The 15,466-nt window shown below is 36.7% G+C and overlaps 1 protein-coding gene across 2 annotated transcripts in view; it reads left to right on the forward strand.

The window, feature by feature from the left end:
- vps50 (VPS50 subunit of EARP/GARPII complex) overlaps positions 1-15,466 on the forward strand; it is a 303,387-nt gene that overhangs the window by 13,683 nt on the left and 274,238 nt on the right. For both annotated transcript variants that reach the window (XM_030147934.1, XM_030147933.1), the window contains exon 3: positions 13,182-13,304. In XM_030147934.1, coding sequence (XP_030003794.1) covers positions 13,182-13,304 — 123 coding nt within the window. The remainder of the gene's footprint in view (positions 1-13,181; positions 13,305-15,466) is intronic.

Raw genomic sequence — 15,466 nt, forward strand, 5'->3', positions numbered from 1 at the left:
ACAGATAGAAGAATTATACATGATATATAAAGGATGTATACAAGGTAAAATTAAAACAAGGTGCATGAGTCATGAGTATTTCACTGAGGGAGGGGGAGTATTGCAGTATAGTTGTGGTAGCTGCCTATATCTGAGTTTTAATAGTATGATTGGTAATTAAAGCTGCAATAATTAAATTATTTTGGGTGTCAACAGATAAAAATCCCATAATTACCTTTCAAGTGTTCTCAGAGGAAACAAGAATTCTAATCACAGCCTATTTACAACCTTTCAGTTTATAGAAAATCTACCCTATAATCTAGACTTTGGCTAATTACTTTTCAGGCTGGTGGGAGGGGAGGTGGGGGTGTTAAATATGTGATTGGCAGCTGTAATTATTGATCGCTGTTGAGATTTCCTCGACTTCTTCCACTCTGTGGCGTAAAGAAAAATGTTTCTTTTCCACATCCATACGAAACACCACCTTTGCAAATGAGTGAAGTCAAGGGAAGGTTAATATCTGGTCAAAAAAAAAAAAAAAAAAAAAATAGTCTACATCAAACTTATATTTTTGGGTAGGTAATTACTTATATTTTCAAGAAAATATATTTTGAAATAGGAAAAAAATTGTGAAAAAAAAATTTGAGGCTTTTATGAGTGTGAATGTTTGGAAGGTGAAGTTTTCTCCCGTCATTCATTTTATAAACTCTCCTAAAAAAACAAAATTTATTCCTAATACATTGATATTTGACTATTGTATTATATATGTCATATTTGAAACGCACATTGTTTAAAATTTCTAAATGCATATACTATCTATGTAAAATACATTTGAATATAATGTTAATATTATTTGTATGTTGTAAATATTGTAAAAAAAAATCTATATATGGTACTGATAATTGAAATAAAAAAATGCTTAATTTGATATGTACTTTTGTTGTCCATTCGTGACTCTGCCATTTGTCAAACCTCTTACTATTTAGATATGATCAAATATTTTTTTCCTCTAACCAATACTTAGGTTGTAAAATAGAAGGTTTAAGGTATACACTGAATCCATTTTCAGATGAAAATGTCGCAGGAACTTCACTTTTGAGAACTTTGTAATTCTTACAAAAAATAGACGTTAATTTTTGTCCATCCATGACGCAGTAGTTTTTGATTTTTTTTTTTCATTTAAAAATATTTGAAACTAAATTTTGTCCTTTGAGTATGTTTAAGATGGCATTTAGACCTTTCCAATTCTCTGTAATATTTGTCTTAAACTTGTCTTGTTCAAAAGTTATGAATCAAAAAGTTGTGGGCTGTCCATCTGTGACGCCCTTGAATGATATAATAGCTGTGTGGCGCCAACGTAAATGATCAAACAAATTAGTTGCATTTCCTCTCATGGCAACAAGTGCAAGATACTGTCAACACAGAACATGTGTTTTAATATCATCCTTCTTATTGCCAAAATAATTCCAGATAACTGATGTTGCTTTTCTTTTTGGCACCAAGTCTTTGTTTACGGTGATTTTCTCTTGTTCATTGTTAATTTTTCAATGTTGTTACCAGTGACTCATTACAGATGATTAAGAAAGATTGTGATTGGTGGATCGCTGCATGCAGTGTGTCACATACCCTTGAAATTAGATAAGAACATGTTGAGTTCATTTGCCTCCTACATTGCAGGACCTGTGATGTGACTATTGTGCACACGTACATCGCAATGACGATACTCAAACAATATACTGCGCAGCTCTATCAGGAACCAGTTATCGCTAACTTTGCAGCCCCCAGTGAGAAATGACTTGGAACGATGGTGTTCAAGGTGTTGGGGTAAATAAATACATTTTTCTAAATTCTATGAGTCACAAATTTTTGCCAGTATGGCCATAAAATAGGCATTAAATTCTGTTCTAAGTAGTTTTAAAAAGGTCTTAAAAAGACTCAAATTTAACTTGTAGAAACCTGTAGGAACCGTACATCTACTTTCTTCACATCTCCCATTAAGCTTTAAGGGAATATTAACATTTATATCGCAAATCATCATCTTACGCGCTGCAGCCATGATGTGTTCCAATACAGGGCGACAGTTTCCATTTCATTTACTACTAAAAATCATTCCGTGTGAAGAGAAATATGCATCCATTAGCACAAGTGCAAAGGAGTTGCGCTGGTATCATGTCTAAAATAGTGGGAAACTAGGCTATATTACTGTGTCTTGTCCTATTCGTCAGTTGTTGGAGCGATACTTTATGGGAGTTGTAGTTCTAACTGTGTACGGTCCTTCTCAATCCGAATACAAAAGAACTACATTTCCGGGTAAACGTTCTGCCCTCGCTGATGTGTGCCGGGAAACCACACCATTTGTATAATTTTTTTTTACATTACAACTAAGAACAAGAAGAAGCCTCAAGCAAAATGAATAAGTATTTTTCTGTAGTTTTTACCTCAGCGTGTCACGACAACAATGTCAATGTATGTGGGGGTGCGGTCCGTACATAACGCCACTTAGGCTAGTGTGAAAACGAAACTGAAACTTAACATACTTTTAACGTCCGACTCTCTCTCTCAACTAACTGTCCAACTGTGCGTGCTACGAAATTTTTCTTTGTGCTACTAAAATTTTAACTTGCTAGCACTAGCGCTAGCACCTAAAAAAGTAAGTGTACAGCCCTGCAATACTTTTGTCCATATAGGTAGTTTATTAACATCAGTATTTCCGTTTTAAGTTTAATGGGAAAATTTCCTTCATTAGAAAAACTGCAGGTACTGTTAACAGATGCTGCAGCAGAGACGAGACCAAATGAAACCTCCACACTGAATAAAATCACATCCCTTGGAAACGTTTGATGTAACATACAACAGTAAGTCCACAGAATAGAACAACCCGTGTTGTTAATGCAGAAGCGTTGCGTCTTGCAGCCTCAGAACGCTCAGAAAACCTGAAAAGGATGAAACAAAGCAGTGAATGATGACGCAGACAGTATTGAATCCCTAAACCACGGTGCAGCTGACGACAGGTTGAAGCCTGGGTTTTGCTGTTGGCTGCACTCGTGTCCTCACATCCCTGAGAACGACTGTGTTAAGCCCTGGTTTAGGAGCAGATGAGGCTACCCACCCAGCGAGACTGACATAAATATTCAGCGCTGATGACAATGAGGCCGGTTTGATTTATTTGTCTGATGAATGATTCCATAGTGGAAATAATTGGCCCTGGCCTCGGTCACTTTAACCCTCTGCCTTTCTCTACTCGTCTCTCTCAGGATTTTCCATGAGCCTCCTCTTGTTTATTGAGTCTTTTGTTTTATCCAGGCCCGCGTTGTTGTTGTTGTTGTCGTCGTCGGCACTTTTTTCGTCCACCGCACGATTTTCTGCATTAAATCAGCCAGACAAACATCTACTTTGATTCTTTGATAAGGCTTGTTAAACATGTTGCACTTTGGATGCAAATAGATTTCTAATTTCCGTGACAAGATGGGGATTTCATTAATTTGTGGGGATGGGGGGGGGGTTGTTTGTCACTCGTCCTTTTTAAGTGGGATTTGATCAAAGCGTCGCACTGGGATAATAGTGGGCTTTCACACATGGAGATCAGGGGTGTCTGTTTTGTTTTTGTGTTTATACAGTGTCAGGGAAGGAATTATTTAACCTAAGGGAGCCTCTCAATGACTCACTCACTAATGTTTAGAGTTCGGCTCCACGGGAACACAGAGGAAAAAGGAGGGAAATCCACCAACACAGGGCAGGTGAAGAGTTCCAACTGTGCTGGAGTGGCAGGAGAGATGCAACCAGTCACTTGTGTTTGGCCTCTTCCTCTGTGTTTTCCTTTCTGCTTTAACCCATAAAGACCCAAACATCCACAGACGACCGGTGGATGTTTGGGTCTTTATGGGTTAACTGTCATGTTCTGACCACATAAAAGATAAGAACTCAGATTGTTGGCTTTCACAACGTTATATCAAAATAAAGAAAATGAGCAAATATTGACATTAAATCCCAAAACCAGGCGCTAAATGTATGTTATCTGTGTGTCTGGATGGATATGATTTTAACCATTAAAGACCCACAACTATTATTTGTCACAGCTTCCAAATGATTTTTCATGTTTTTCCCAAGTGATTTATCACCATTTATTATAATATTATCCTGTGTATTTTGTATTTTTCAGTGAAAATCTTGTGTTTTCCTGTATTTAATTTACTGATTATGCAGGTTGTCATAAAAGGTCAGAGTACATTCAAAGATTATTAGATCAAAACAGAGAAAACTGAAGAAACTGTGACTTTTCAGTAAAATATATCATTAATTGAACATAAAACAAGTGTCTACAACCACTGTCATTTATTCAACTCCATGGGTTTCACTGGTGAATCAGTGTAACTGAACATGATGGTGTTTCAGGTGTTAAACAGTGTTAAACAATTTCATTTTAGAACTGTTGACTGTCCTGTCCACTAATCCTATCAATACATCTAAATAATTGGTGTAAAATACAGTTCATCATCTTTTCATGGTCATCAGATATGACCCATTTGGACATGGAAACACTGTCATCTTCCACAACATTGATTCACCAGTAAAACCCATGGAGTTAGATCAATGACGGTGAATGGAGACACTTTGTTTATGTTCGGTTATTGATATCTTTGCCGAAAACATCGCTTTTTCTTCATTTTTCTCTGTTTTGATGTAATAAACTTAGAATTTTCAGGAAAATTCATGATTTACAGTGGAATATGCAAAATGCAGATGGATAATATAATAAATGGTGATAAATCACTTAGGAAAAGTTAAATAAAGAGAAAATATTATTTGGAAACTGCTGCATAAGTAGCACTGGGTCTTCATGTGCTAATGAGTTTTTTCTCAACCAAATATATCCATTGCATATTAAACAGACCACTCTTCTCCTGCCTCAATTTAAGCCATTTTTTACCCTCGGCCACACTGGCTGCAGGGTACTGTCGTTAGTTGGTCATCCATCTGTCTGTCCAAAACCTTTTTCATGCACTGATAAGTCAGGCCACTGGGGGCAGTAGTGTGCCTGATAAGTCAGGCTCAGGGTTTTCAAGTGTGCGCACATTATGTTTTTGTTTTGTTTTGCTTTTTTGTGTTTCCACACTAGATGAGCTTGTGCATCTGAGCATTTGTCATGAATTTTAATGTCACTCAGCAGAGGGAGAGACACAAAGTGAATAAGACAATGCTTTTTGTAATGTGCTGCTTTTTACTGATATAAGAAACATTAAACAAAATACAGGAGACGCAGGTCATTTGCAAATACAATTGATATTTTTTCATAAATGGTCAGTCTGTGTATGCATGCATTTGATGTAACAGCTTAACCTTTGAATAACACAGGTAAAAAAAATACATGATGTACAGTGGCAAATACAAAACACACAGGATAATATTATAATAAATGAAGATAAATCACTTAGGAAAGGTTAAATAGGGGGAAAAATGAATTTGGGAACTACTTCAAAAGTATCCCTGGGTCTTTATGGGTTAACTTCAGCTGCTGGTGAGTCACTCCCCCCTCCTCCTCCTCTTCCTCTTCCTCCTCCTCCTCTTCCTCCTCCTCCTCTTTTCTCTTCCCCTTTCATTTGACTTGATTTCTCACCCACCTCCTTTTTGATGGAGAAACGTGCTCATCGCCTCTCTCTAAAACCTTCCCCTTCCAATCTTGCACTCTCACCCACACAGTTCCCCCCGAGGGTGCCCACTCACTCTCTTACCTGACTCCCAACTTGCACGCTCATCCACAGTATCTGTGCACGGCGGCGTGCAAAGACCCCATGCAGAACAGAAACAGCCGTTCAATGCTTTACTTCCTTTCATGTGCATTTTCTTACCACTGTGAAGGGGATTTGTTTCTGTAGGTGAATGAAATCAGTGTTTAGTTTCACTCTAAACGTCTCACTGCAGTGTTCTTTTTATATGAGCGTCAGGCAGGACGACAAACGCTTCACCCACAGAAGCGGATTCACTTACGTAGGTGACACACTTCATTGGTTTACCTCACACTTCTCCCTGATCGCAGCTGGGAAAAGTGTCTGCGTGGAGGCAGGTGTGTAACACGCTTTGTCTCATCCAGTCAGATTCCTTCACATTAACGTAATGAGATGAGGATGAATATTCTGTGTGTGGATGGCTTTTATCCTATAATTCCACACCCATTGTAGCTCACCTCCTTCCCAGGCATTAGGTCTATTTTTAGTGCCAATATGCTTTAACCTGCTGATGCCTGAACATATTGATCGCAAGCAGGAAATTGGAGTCAGCATTTTCTTAAATGAAGGTTTTCCACTTACTTCCATGCACTGACAGTGAAGATGTTCTCTGTATATGTGATTTAATTTGATTAAATCCACTATATATTACTATATACAGGGTGTCCCATAAGTCTCCATACATAGGAAAAATAAACGTTTCTTGACATAAACCATTTTTATTTATATAATATGCTCTATATGACTGCCATTTTGTCAGGAACACATTTCAATGCGTGTCCTCCACTGCTGAAGAACTATAAAGAAGAAATATAAAGAAATACATGTTAGAACCATGGAATCTATTATGTCTCCTATGTATGGAGACTTATGGGACACCCTGTATTAGCGGATAGCTCAGCCGGTAACACTACTGTCTATGATACGGGATGCTGGGGTTCGAATCCCAAGATTAAGATTTCTTTTTCGTCATTGTATACACAGCAAATACACATCAAAATTCTGATGCACTTGTATAAAATGGTGGTATGTATATATGCGTGTGTGTGTGTGTGTGTGTGTATATATATATATATATATATATATATATATATATATATATATATATGTATATATGTGTGTATATATATATATATATATATATATATATATATGTATGTATATATGTGTGTATATATATATATATATATATATATGTATATATATATGTATGTGTATATATATATATGTATGTATATATATATGTGTGTGTGTATGTATTTGTGTATAAATATATATTAGGGCTGCTCGATTATAGAAAAAAAAAAATCACGATTATTTTAGCAATAATTGAAATCACGATTATTAAAAACGATTATTTGTTAACCTTAAAGTTGTTTATTTTTTTCTTGCAAAACAATCTAAAATATACTCTTTAAACATAAATAAAGCTTTTAACCACTAAAACAAAGTATGTTCACTTTTGTACGAAACAAAAAAATCTTTGAATGCAAATAAGTGTACTGTAAATTCAAGTATGTTTCCTTTTGTAAATAAATAGTGCACTGTAATTAAACTGCTATAGACTTGCCATAGAACTGTAGCAATTAAAAAAAAAAAAAAAAAAGCTCACGTAAAGTGCAAATTATAAATTCAAGTATGTTCAGTGTAGTATGAAACATAGTAAATTCAGTGGCGTGCCGTGAGGTTTCAGTTAAGGCCTTCTGTATACATCAGCCATCTAGAAGACGTATGTTAGGGTTATACGGGTTAGGTTAGGTTAATACGGGAGTTGCAGCGTAAAGAGATTCGGAAACTGAAGATTGCATTGCGGATGAAGTTGTAGACGCAGTTGTTTTTATGTGTTTTAGTTTTTCATAAGATTATGATAAAGGTGGCGGTGGTTAAACTTTAGATGGTTAAAAAGGTTTGTTGTGTTACCGGTCGGTGCGGACACAACTACGAAACACTTTTTGTACGTGATGTGTTTTTGCTCTTCGTCTTCTTCATCAACCCCAAAGTGATTCCATACAATTGAATTTGACTTGCCTTTTTTGTTTACCAAGCACTTCTGCTGTGATTGTCCTGCCATTTTTCCAGACCGCTAGGTACAACTTTCCTCTTGGGGTGGACCTGCCGGCTAGCAGGCAGCAGTAGCTTAGAGGGGGGCGGGGCAGAGCAGCTCATGGTAGCTTGCGTGCGCGTGAATTAAAACGACTCAAAATTAATCATCGTTTTTTCTCGATTACATAAGTTTTGTAATCGTTGCGTGTAATAATCGAAATCGTAATTGAATTTCGATTAATTGCACAACCCTAATATATATGTATATATATATATGTATGTATGTGTGTGTGTGTGTGTGTGTGTGTGTGTATATATATATATATATATATATATATATATATATATATATATAAACACAAAACATGTTATGAAAAGCACAAAAATGTATTAAAAATCATGCATTGCACAAATGTACAAGTACATGGTATTCCAAATATATACACTGGTACAATGTTCAATGCATCACAATTATGCATTTATAGTATTTACAATATGATGATTATAACTGTATCATTAGGGATCGATAAGAATTTAACAGTTCTGATTCCATTATCAATTTGGCTTATTGATCCAATTCCTAATCGATTCTCTTATCGATTCTCTTTGGATGAGGGAATAATAATATAACATATACAGTATGCACAAATAATAATAACAGATGACACTGGGTCCAGTTCGGTGAGGGGGTGTTACACCATACAACTGTACAAAGTGAAACTTACGACTCTTTACTAATTCCTCTGTGTCTCCTGCTGTTGTGCACCTCATTTTACTTTTCCCTACCTTCAGAAACTTTTATTTGAGGGGGCAGCATGTTTGTTGTCCCCCCACCCCAGAACTGGGCCTGGATGTCGCCCTGGTGTTTGCTCTGCTCTGCCACTAGATTCACATGCGTCGCTAAGTAGCATATCAAACATGTGACATTCCTGCAAATTAATCACATGCTGTGGACAAATGTTTGAGCATATTGGAGGGATTCCCCTCCTTTAAAGAAATGGAAGCTTTGCAAGTGTTCCAAGTGTCCCTGGTGTCATCTTTTTGCATGAAATATAGCCATGGTTTGGAGTGTTTCTGAACAAGGGCAATGCAGCGTACATGTGACGTCATCATGCATGTGCAACGAAGGCGGAATCCATAAGCAGAATCGTTAAGCAGGCAGGCAAGCGATTCCAAGGAATTAAGGTACTGGGAACCGGTTCCCAAAAAGAACCGGTTCTCAATTCCCATCCCTATGTATCATATTTAAAGAGTAATGTAAGATATTGTTATTTTGTAAGAATTGAATTTAAACAGTGAAGACTGGCTGGAAATGGCTGCAGATGCTGCTGATGAAGATGTAATTTGTGGTAGATTTCATGTTTATGATGTCCAGCAACTCTAAAATGAACTCAGATTATATACTTCAATGGCTGTATGGATTAATTAATTTAGTAGTTTCTGGTGAAAATTTCAAATAATACACGTATATTTAAGCTTGTTATGATATGGAAATGTGTTAGAACATTTTTATGAACATACAGTACAAATTCTTATAAAGGGTCTAAATTCTATGGGGTGGGTCAGTTTTTCATACTAGATAACTGATCTGCGGGTCACAATTCTATATAGAAAAGTGACCAATTTTCAGATTTCCAAGGGGTCACAATTCTATATGGCATCAGCACAAATGGTAACAATATTATCATTCAGCCTTTAGGTTAATTTTCGTTTTTTTTTTTTAATGCCATTCAGTCTACCTGCACTCCCTTCACCCCTGGTCCAAATGCATTGTCCATCTATCAGTGGTAAAGACAGTGATGAGGGACATGCCTGACTTTAACAATAGAATCATAGAAAAATGTGCATGTTTGAAGGATAGACGGGTGAAATTTACATATAAAAATAAACGACTGAAAACACATACTGTCAGGGTGCTTGTGCAGGTCTTGAAAGTCTTGAAAAGTCTGGAATTTTGTGTGAAAGTCTTACTAAAATATGAAAACAGTTTGTCATAGTTGAATTTTAGAGTGCTCAAAGGCACATAATCTTGTAAAATAAGTAATACATGAGGAAAACGGATAAAAAACCAGATATGATTTCACCAACTGATCTATACTGGAACGATTCCAGTGAAACTTGTTTGTGTGATATCCATGCAATTTTGTGATTTTCATATGTTTTGAAAACGTTTCTGTCAGTAAAACATCAGTTATTGCGAATTATGCATTCATTCATTAATATGCTTAAAATTAAAATGAACTTTTCTACTGAACACAACAGGTACAATCTCAACCAGTAAAGCAGAAAAGCAAGTATAAAAGTCAAGGTTTGGGGGGAAAAATAGCAGTTTTGAAAAAGTCTGGAATTTTTATTTGGATAAAGAGCAAACACCCTGACTGTGTATTTTTATTTAGATGTAAATTAATATGTTAAAATAGTGGTGCATGTGCTTTGGCATATCCTAGTGGTGATATGTGGTTATAGTGCAGCTGAAACCTGACTTGCATATTGCACCCCACCAAAAAATAATTTCATCAGCTGAGATTAATCCATGTTGAAAGTCATGGGTCGTTTCAGTTTTTCAGGTTGTTCATTTTTACATCTTTTTTGTTTGGATAGTTTGTAAATGTAGATATTTTCATAATTTAATGTGGTTTTTTTTGCACTAAAACAAAAAGAAACATTTGGAATTGTCATTATTTATAGGCTATTATGTTATAATTTTACTGGTCCGACCCATTTCAGATTAGGGCTGGGTATCATGGCCAATTTCCTTAATCGATTCGATTTCGATTCATGAGGTTCTGAATTGATTAATTGTGATTCAATTCGATTCAATTCAGTATTAACTGACTGATTCAGATTCATTTAGTGATACCATAGTACAATTTTGAGTTGTAACTTGATTATTTGACTACTGCAGCCATGAAACACAGAATCAATATTGATATTAGAAAGGAAATAAATCTGACATTTCAGCAGTAAATGGCTGAATCTGCTCTGAAATAACGAACAGGACACAAACATGTCCATGTTTCTACAGTGGCTCAGAACGGACTTCTTCGTTATTTTTAGTCTGTTTTATACCAGGTGCTTCAAGCATTAAGGCACATTACTATCACCCTGGGGCACTGCAACCAATTTGACCCCCCAGAAACAGAATCATGTTGGGCCCTTGGTACAAGAAACTCACTGGAGGGGGAGGGTGGGTAAGCGGAGCTTCGTGATTTCCGTTTTACTATTCCTCTGACTCCGCACTCAGCCACAGGTGATCCAAGTTAATAGTTCTAGAACGACTGGCTTCTGCAACCCGCCTCTGCCAACCAGTTCCTCCACACTGTGGGTTCCAGTTTGAGGCCGGGAGAACCTCCAGCAGAGGGGTTTTCCCCACCCTTCCTCTGCGTACCTCTTGCGCCAGAACCATTGCGAGCATGACCAACACCCCGGCTGTGCTTCCACGTCGGCGGTTTCCGGGTCATTTACTTGCAGTCCTGCTCTGAAAAATCGATCTCATTCACCATTAATCAATTACACAAAATTAAAAAGAAATTAATCCAAAATCGATTAAATGGATTTTTTTACCCAGCCCTATTTCAGATCAAACTGGCCTGAATGTGGCCCCTGAGCTAAAATGAGTTTGACATTCCAGGCTCACAATAGTCGCTTTTCCATTGGACATCTGTGCAAAACTTAACAGATATTTACTAAATGTCGAAAAAACAGAAGTGCGTAATGTCGTTTTTTCCATTAAATCATAAATGCGATGATTTGTTTATTTATAATTGTGAGATGACACGAGAAGTCATTCCATAAACATGGCGACGAACATAAATATGGTGTTGATCTACAGATATATTCATTATTATTATATATTACCGCTCTATCTCGTACTAAATTAAAAAATGATTGGGTTTCCTGGTGTGTCCACACATTCCACGACATGTTTCTTTTTCTTCTTCGCTTGTTGTAACGTACGTCAACATCCGTTTTTTTAATTCACCTGACTCTACTCGCGAAAAAAGGTCTTTCCATTGCAGTTTTGTGTGATATACCATTTGCGCTACACCCGAAAACCACCTCTTGCCAGTGCAGAAACTTTTAATGGAAAAATGAGGCTTTTGGCGAAATTGTCGTTTTCCCATTAGGTAAATTTTTATGTGCAAGTTATATTTGCGCAATTTGAGGGTCAATGGAAAAGCGACTACTGTCACTGGCGGCACCTATTTTTAGTATCTTTCACTATACTTGTGTTATGGGTCCTGACATTATATGTGCTCATTAAAGCCGATGGGGGGGGGGTTAAAGCCCCTCATCTAAAGTACACCCACGTGGCACATTCACACCGTGTTAATCAATAACGCTGTGATGTTTCTCAGAGATGGTTCTGAAGGCGGATGTCTGTAAAGAAAATGTTTTCCCTCCGTTTCTTTTCTTCTTTCCTCTAAAGTCCCTCGCCATCGTCCATGACAACCACTGAAACGAGCTGCAATCCTCCCCTTTAATCTATCCCCCCACCTCGCTTTACATCTGCCCTTTCCCTCTCCTTGCCCCTTGTTCTCTGTGTTGTTCTAATTCTGTTCTCTTCACTTTTAGCCCTTCACCTTTGTCTTTAAACTCCTCTGTTCCTCTTGTTCCTTTAATCCCATCTACCCTTTTGGGTTTTTTTCCCCCACTAGTGTCCTTCCTGTTGCAAATACGCTCATTTTTTTCCCCCCTTTTCTCTCTTTTTGTCATGACATTTTTCTGTTAGATTGTTTGTTTGTACTTTCATTACTTGGTAAATGATGCAATTCAGTGTTTTTGGACCTTTTACTGTTTGTGTCCTCAGTGAGTGTTTAGTTCAAGGACACTTTTTAATTCCCCCGTGGTCACTGTTTGCCTTTGACTCACTTTCTCCACCTCTTTCTCTCTCTCTTTCTCTGTTGGCCTTTCCTGACTTATTTCAGGAGGAAATAAGTTGCTTACTCTGTATATGTGAAAAAGTTTTCAGATTTAATTTGATGTTTATTTTGGTCATGTTTTGCCAATTTAAACTTTTTGATGTAGTGCGTTTTTCCTTTATTTTCCTGATTATTTTGTGAACTTGATCAATTTGTTGATTTTTCTTCATTTTCTTGATTTTTTTGTCAATAGATTTGTTGATTTTTTTCTTTATTTATTTCTTGATTACTTTCCTCACTTTTCATTCATTTTTAATTTAGTGCTTATTTTGTTGAGTTTTTTCTGTTTGTTTTTTTTCACCCTTTTGAATATTTTGTTCATTTTATTGAATATTTTGCACATTTCCTTGATTTTTTTTTTTTTTTTCATTTTTGTTCATTTTAAATTATTTTTTGATTTTGTGCTCATTTTTAAATTTTTTTCTGCGATTTTGTATTTATTTACTCAATCATTTTGTTCCATTTGTTTCATTTTCTTGATTATTTTATTAATTTTATTCTCGACTTACTTCAGGAGGAGATGCGGGAGCTACGGGAGCAGCCCATCGATCCTCAGGCCGAGCAGGAGATCATCGACAGCATCGAGGAGGTCTACTTCTCCAACGACTCCTTTGACATGGTGCAGCACGAACTGCAGGTTAGCCCCTGAACGCACCACAGTGACTCTGCCTTAAATTCTAGCGCTCATGTGATAAAATAATTACTCTGTCAATCCCCCGCACGTCCTCGTCGCTCTGATAACACCCATATTGGCTTCCTGATGTGAATAAATATGGTTTCCAGTGCTTTGAACCTTGTCTGACTGGCAGCGTTAAAGCTCTTCTCACCTGAGCTGCTGTCTCCTACACTTCTGCTGAGCTGCATGCATCCACTGACGTCCAGATTGATGGATTGCATCCGCTCAACAGAAGAAGGGTGTGAAATCTCATTAGATTTATCTTGGTATTGCTACACCTTCTGAAATGAGACTCTCAGTCAAGGGGAAAGTAATTACCTATCATCCTTTGGGCCATGGATTTGTAATATCTTCTTTCACGAGCGGAGTTTGTTTTCTGTTTACTAAATAACATCCCTTTACCTCCTTGACTAATCTGACTCATGATCTGGCAAAGTGTGTTTATTGAGAGCTTTTGTTTTGTTTTTGGGTTTTTTTTGTTTGTTTTTTTTTAACCCATTATGACCCTGTACTACTTTTATGACAGTTCCCAAATGAATTTTTCTCTATATCTAACCTTTCTTAAGTGATTTATCACCATTTATTCTAATATTGTCCTCTGTAGTTTGCATTTTTTCAGTATAAATCATGTATTTTCCTGTATTTAATTTACTGATTATGCGGATGTTCACTAAAGCTCAGAGTAAAGTTCAGGGTTATTATATCAAAAACAGAGAAAACAAGAAAAAGTGACTTTTTCATCAAAATATGTCATTAACTGAATATAACACAAGTGTCTCCATCCACTGTCATCTGTCAAACTCCATGGGTTTTACTTGTGAATTAATGATGGTGTTTCCACGTTTACTATGGAGCCTCTGAACGTCCAAATGGGTCATATCTGATGACCATGAAAAGATGGCAAACTGTATTTTACACCAATTATTTACATGTATTGATAGGATTAATGGATCAACAGGCATTAAACAGTTTAGATCAGCTGATGGTTTTGTTTGATGGTGGATGCTTGGGTCTTTATTGGTTAACCCTCTGGAGTCTGAGTGTATTTTGGCCTTTTTTGATTTGATTGACTTTAGATTTTGCCTTCATATCTCTCATCAAAAACTTTTGCCTTAAAAAACTTTGCCTTATTTTGTCAAATTTCTTTTCAGCACAACCTCACTTGTGTAACTGTACAGTTACTGTTTTCATTTGACATGCTGTACTAACACTCTTAACCTAAAATCACACAAAAACATGAAGTCCGAGTAAGAAAAAATTTAACTTTGTTTACTGTGTTTCACCAATAATATGTTGAACAAACCAATTTATAACTTAAAATAAACATAGAAATAGAAAACTTCATAACTATAAGTACAAATGTCTCATGTAACAAAATTACATACTGCTATTTAATGAAAATGCTGGCAATGCCTCAGGCATTTTTTTAGTAAAACTACATACAGCTATTTCCAAAACAATCTGGTGTCACAATACAATCAAAAAACATATTCAATGAACCATTTTAACAACTCAAAAAACTATATACAACTATTATAACTACAGCAACTACACTGCACACTCACACTGCACAACACACTAACTATACACTTAAAAAACACTAAATATGCACAAATCTCTGACATCATGAAGTTTGCTAATCCTATCCTATTGCTGAGTCTTTTCCGTTGCCGTTACTTCCACAACTTTTCTGGTTGCGCATCAACCAAATTACACATGGTGAAGCATGCACTTCTCTGATTGGTCCATGTGATGTACTTTTCCAGCACTGGAATGCGGTGACATGTTTTTTTTTTTCATGCAAGCACTTCTCTTAGAAGCCCGTTTTTATCATCTCTTCCTGCACCAAACGCTCGCCAAACATGATGACACTATTGCTGAAAATGATGTTTATATTGTGTATCATGAGTCTAGTTTTACTTTTCCTCTCAACACAGTTGACTTCACAGTATTAGTTTGACATCTGCACTTTCCACACAAGTTGAAACGGAGACTCAGCGAGGCTCCGTCTCGCTGCTATTCATCTTATATCGGTTGTGTCATCAGGATGTGTCGACACTTCCAGGGACTCCTAAGGGTTAAGTGGAGGAGGAGCCAACCAAAGTATGAGGGAGAGTCAAAAA

The sequence above is a fragment of the Sphaeramia orbicularis genome, chromosome 11 (assembly GCF_902148855.1).
Source record: "Sphaeramia orbicularis chromosome 11, fSphaOr1.1, whole genome shotgun sequence".
Classification (NCBI taxonomy): domain Eukaryota; kingdom Metazoa; phylum Chordata; class Actinopteri; order Kurtiformes; family Apogonidae; genus Sphaeramia; species Sphaeramia orbicularis.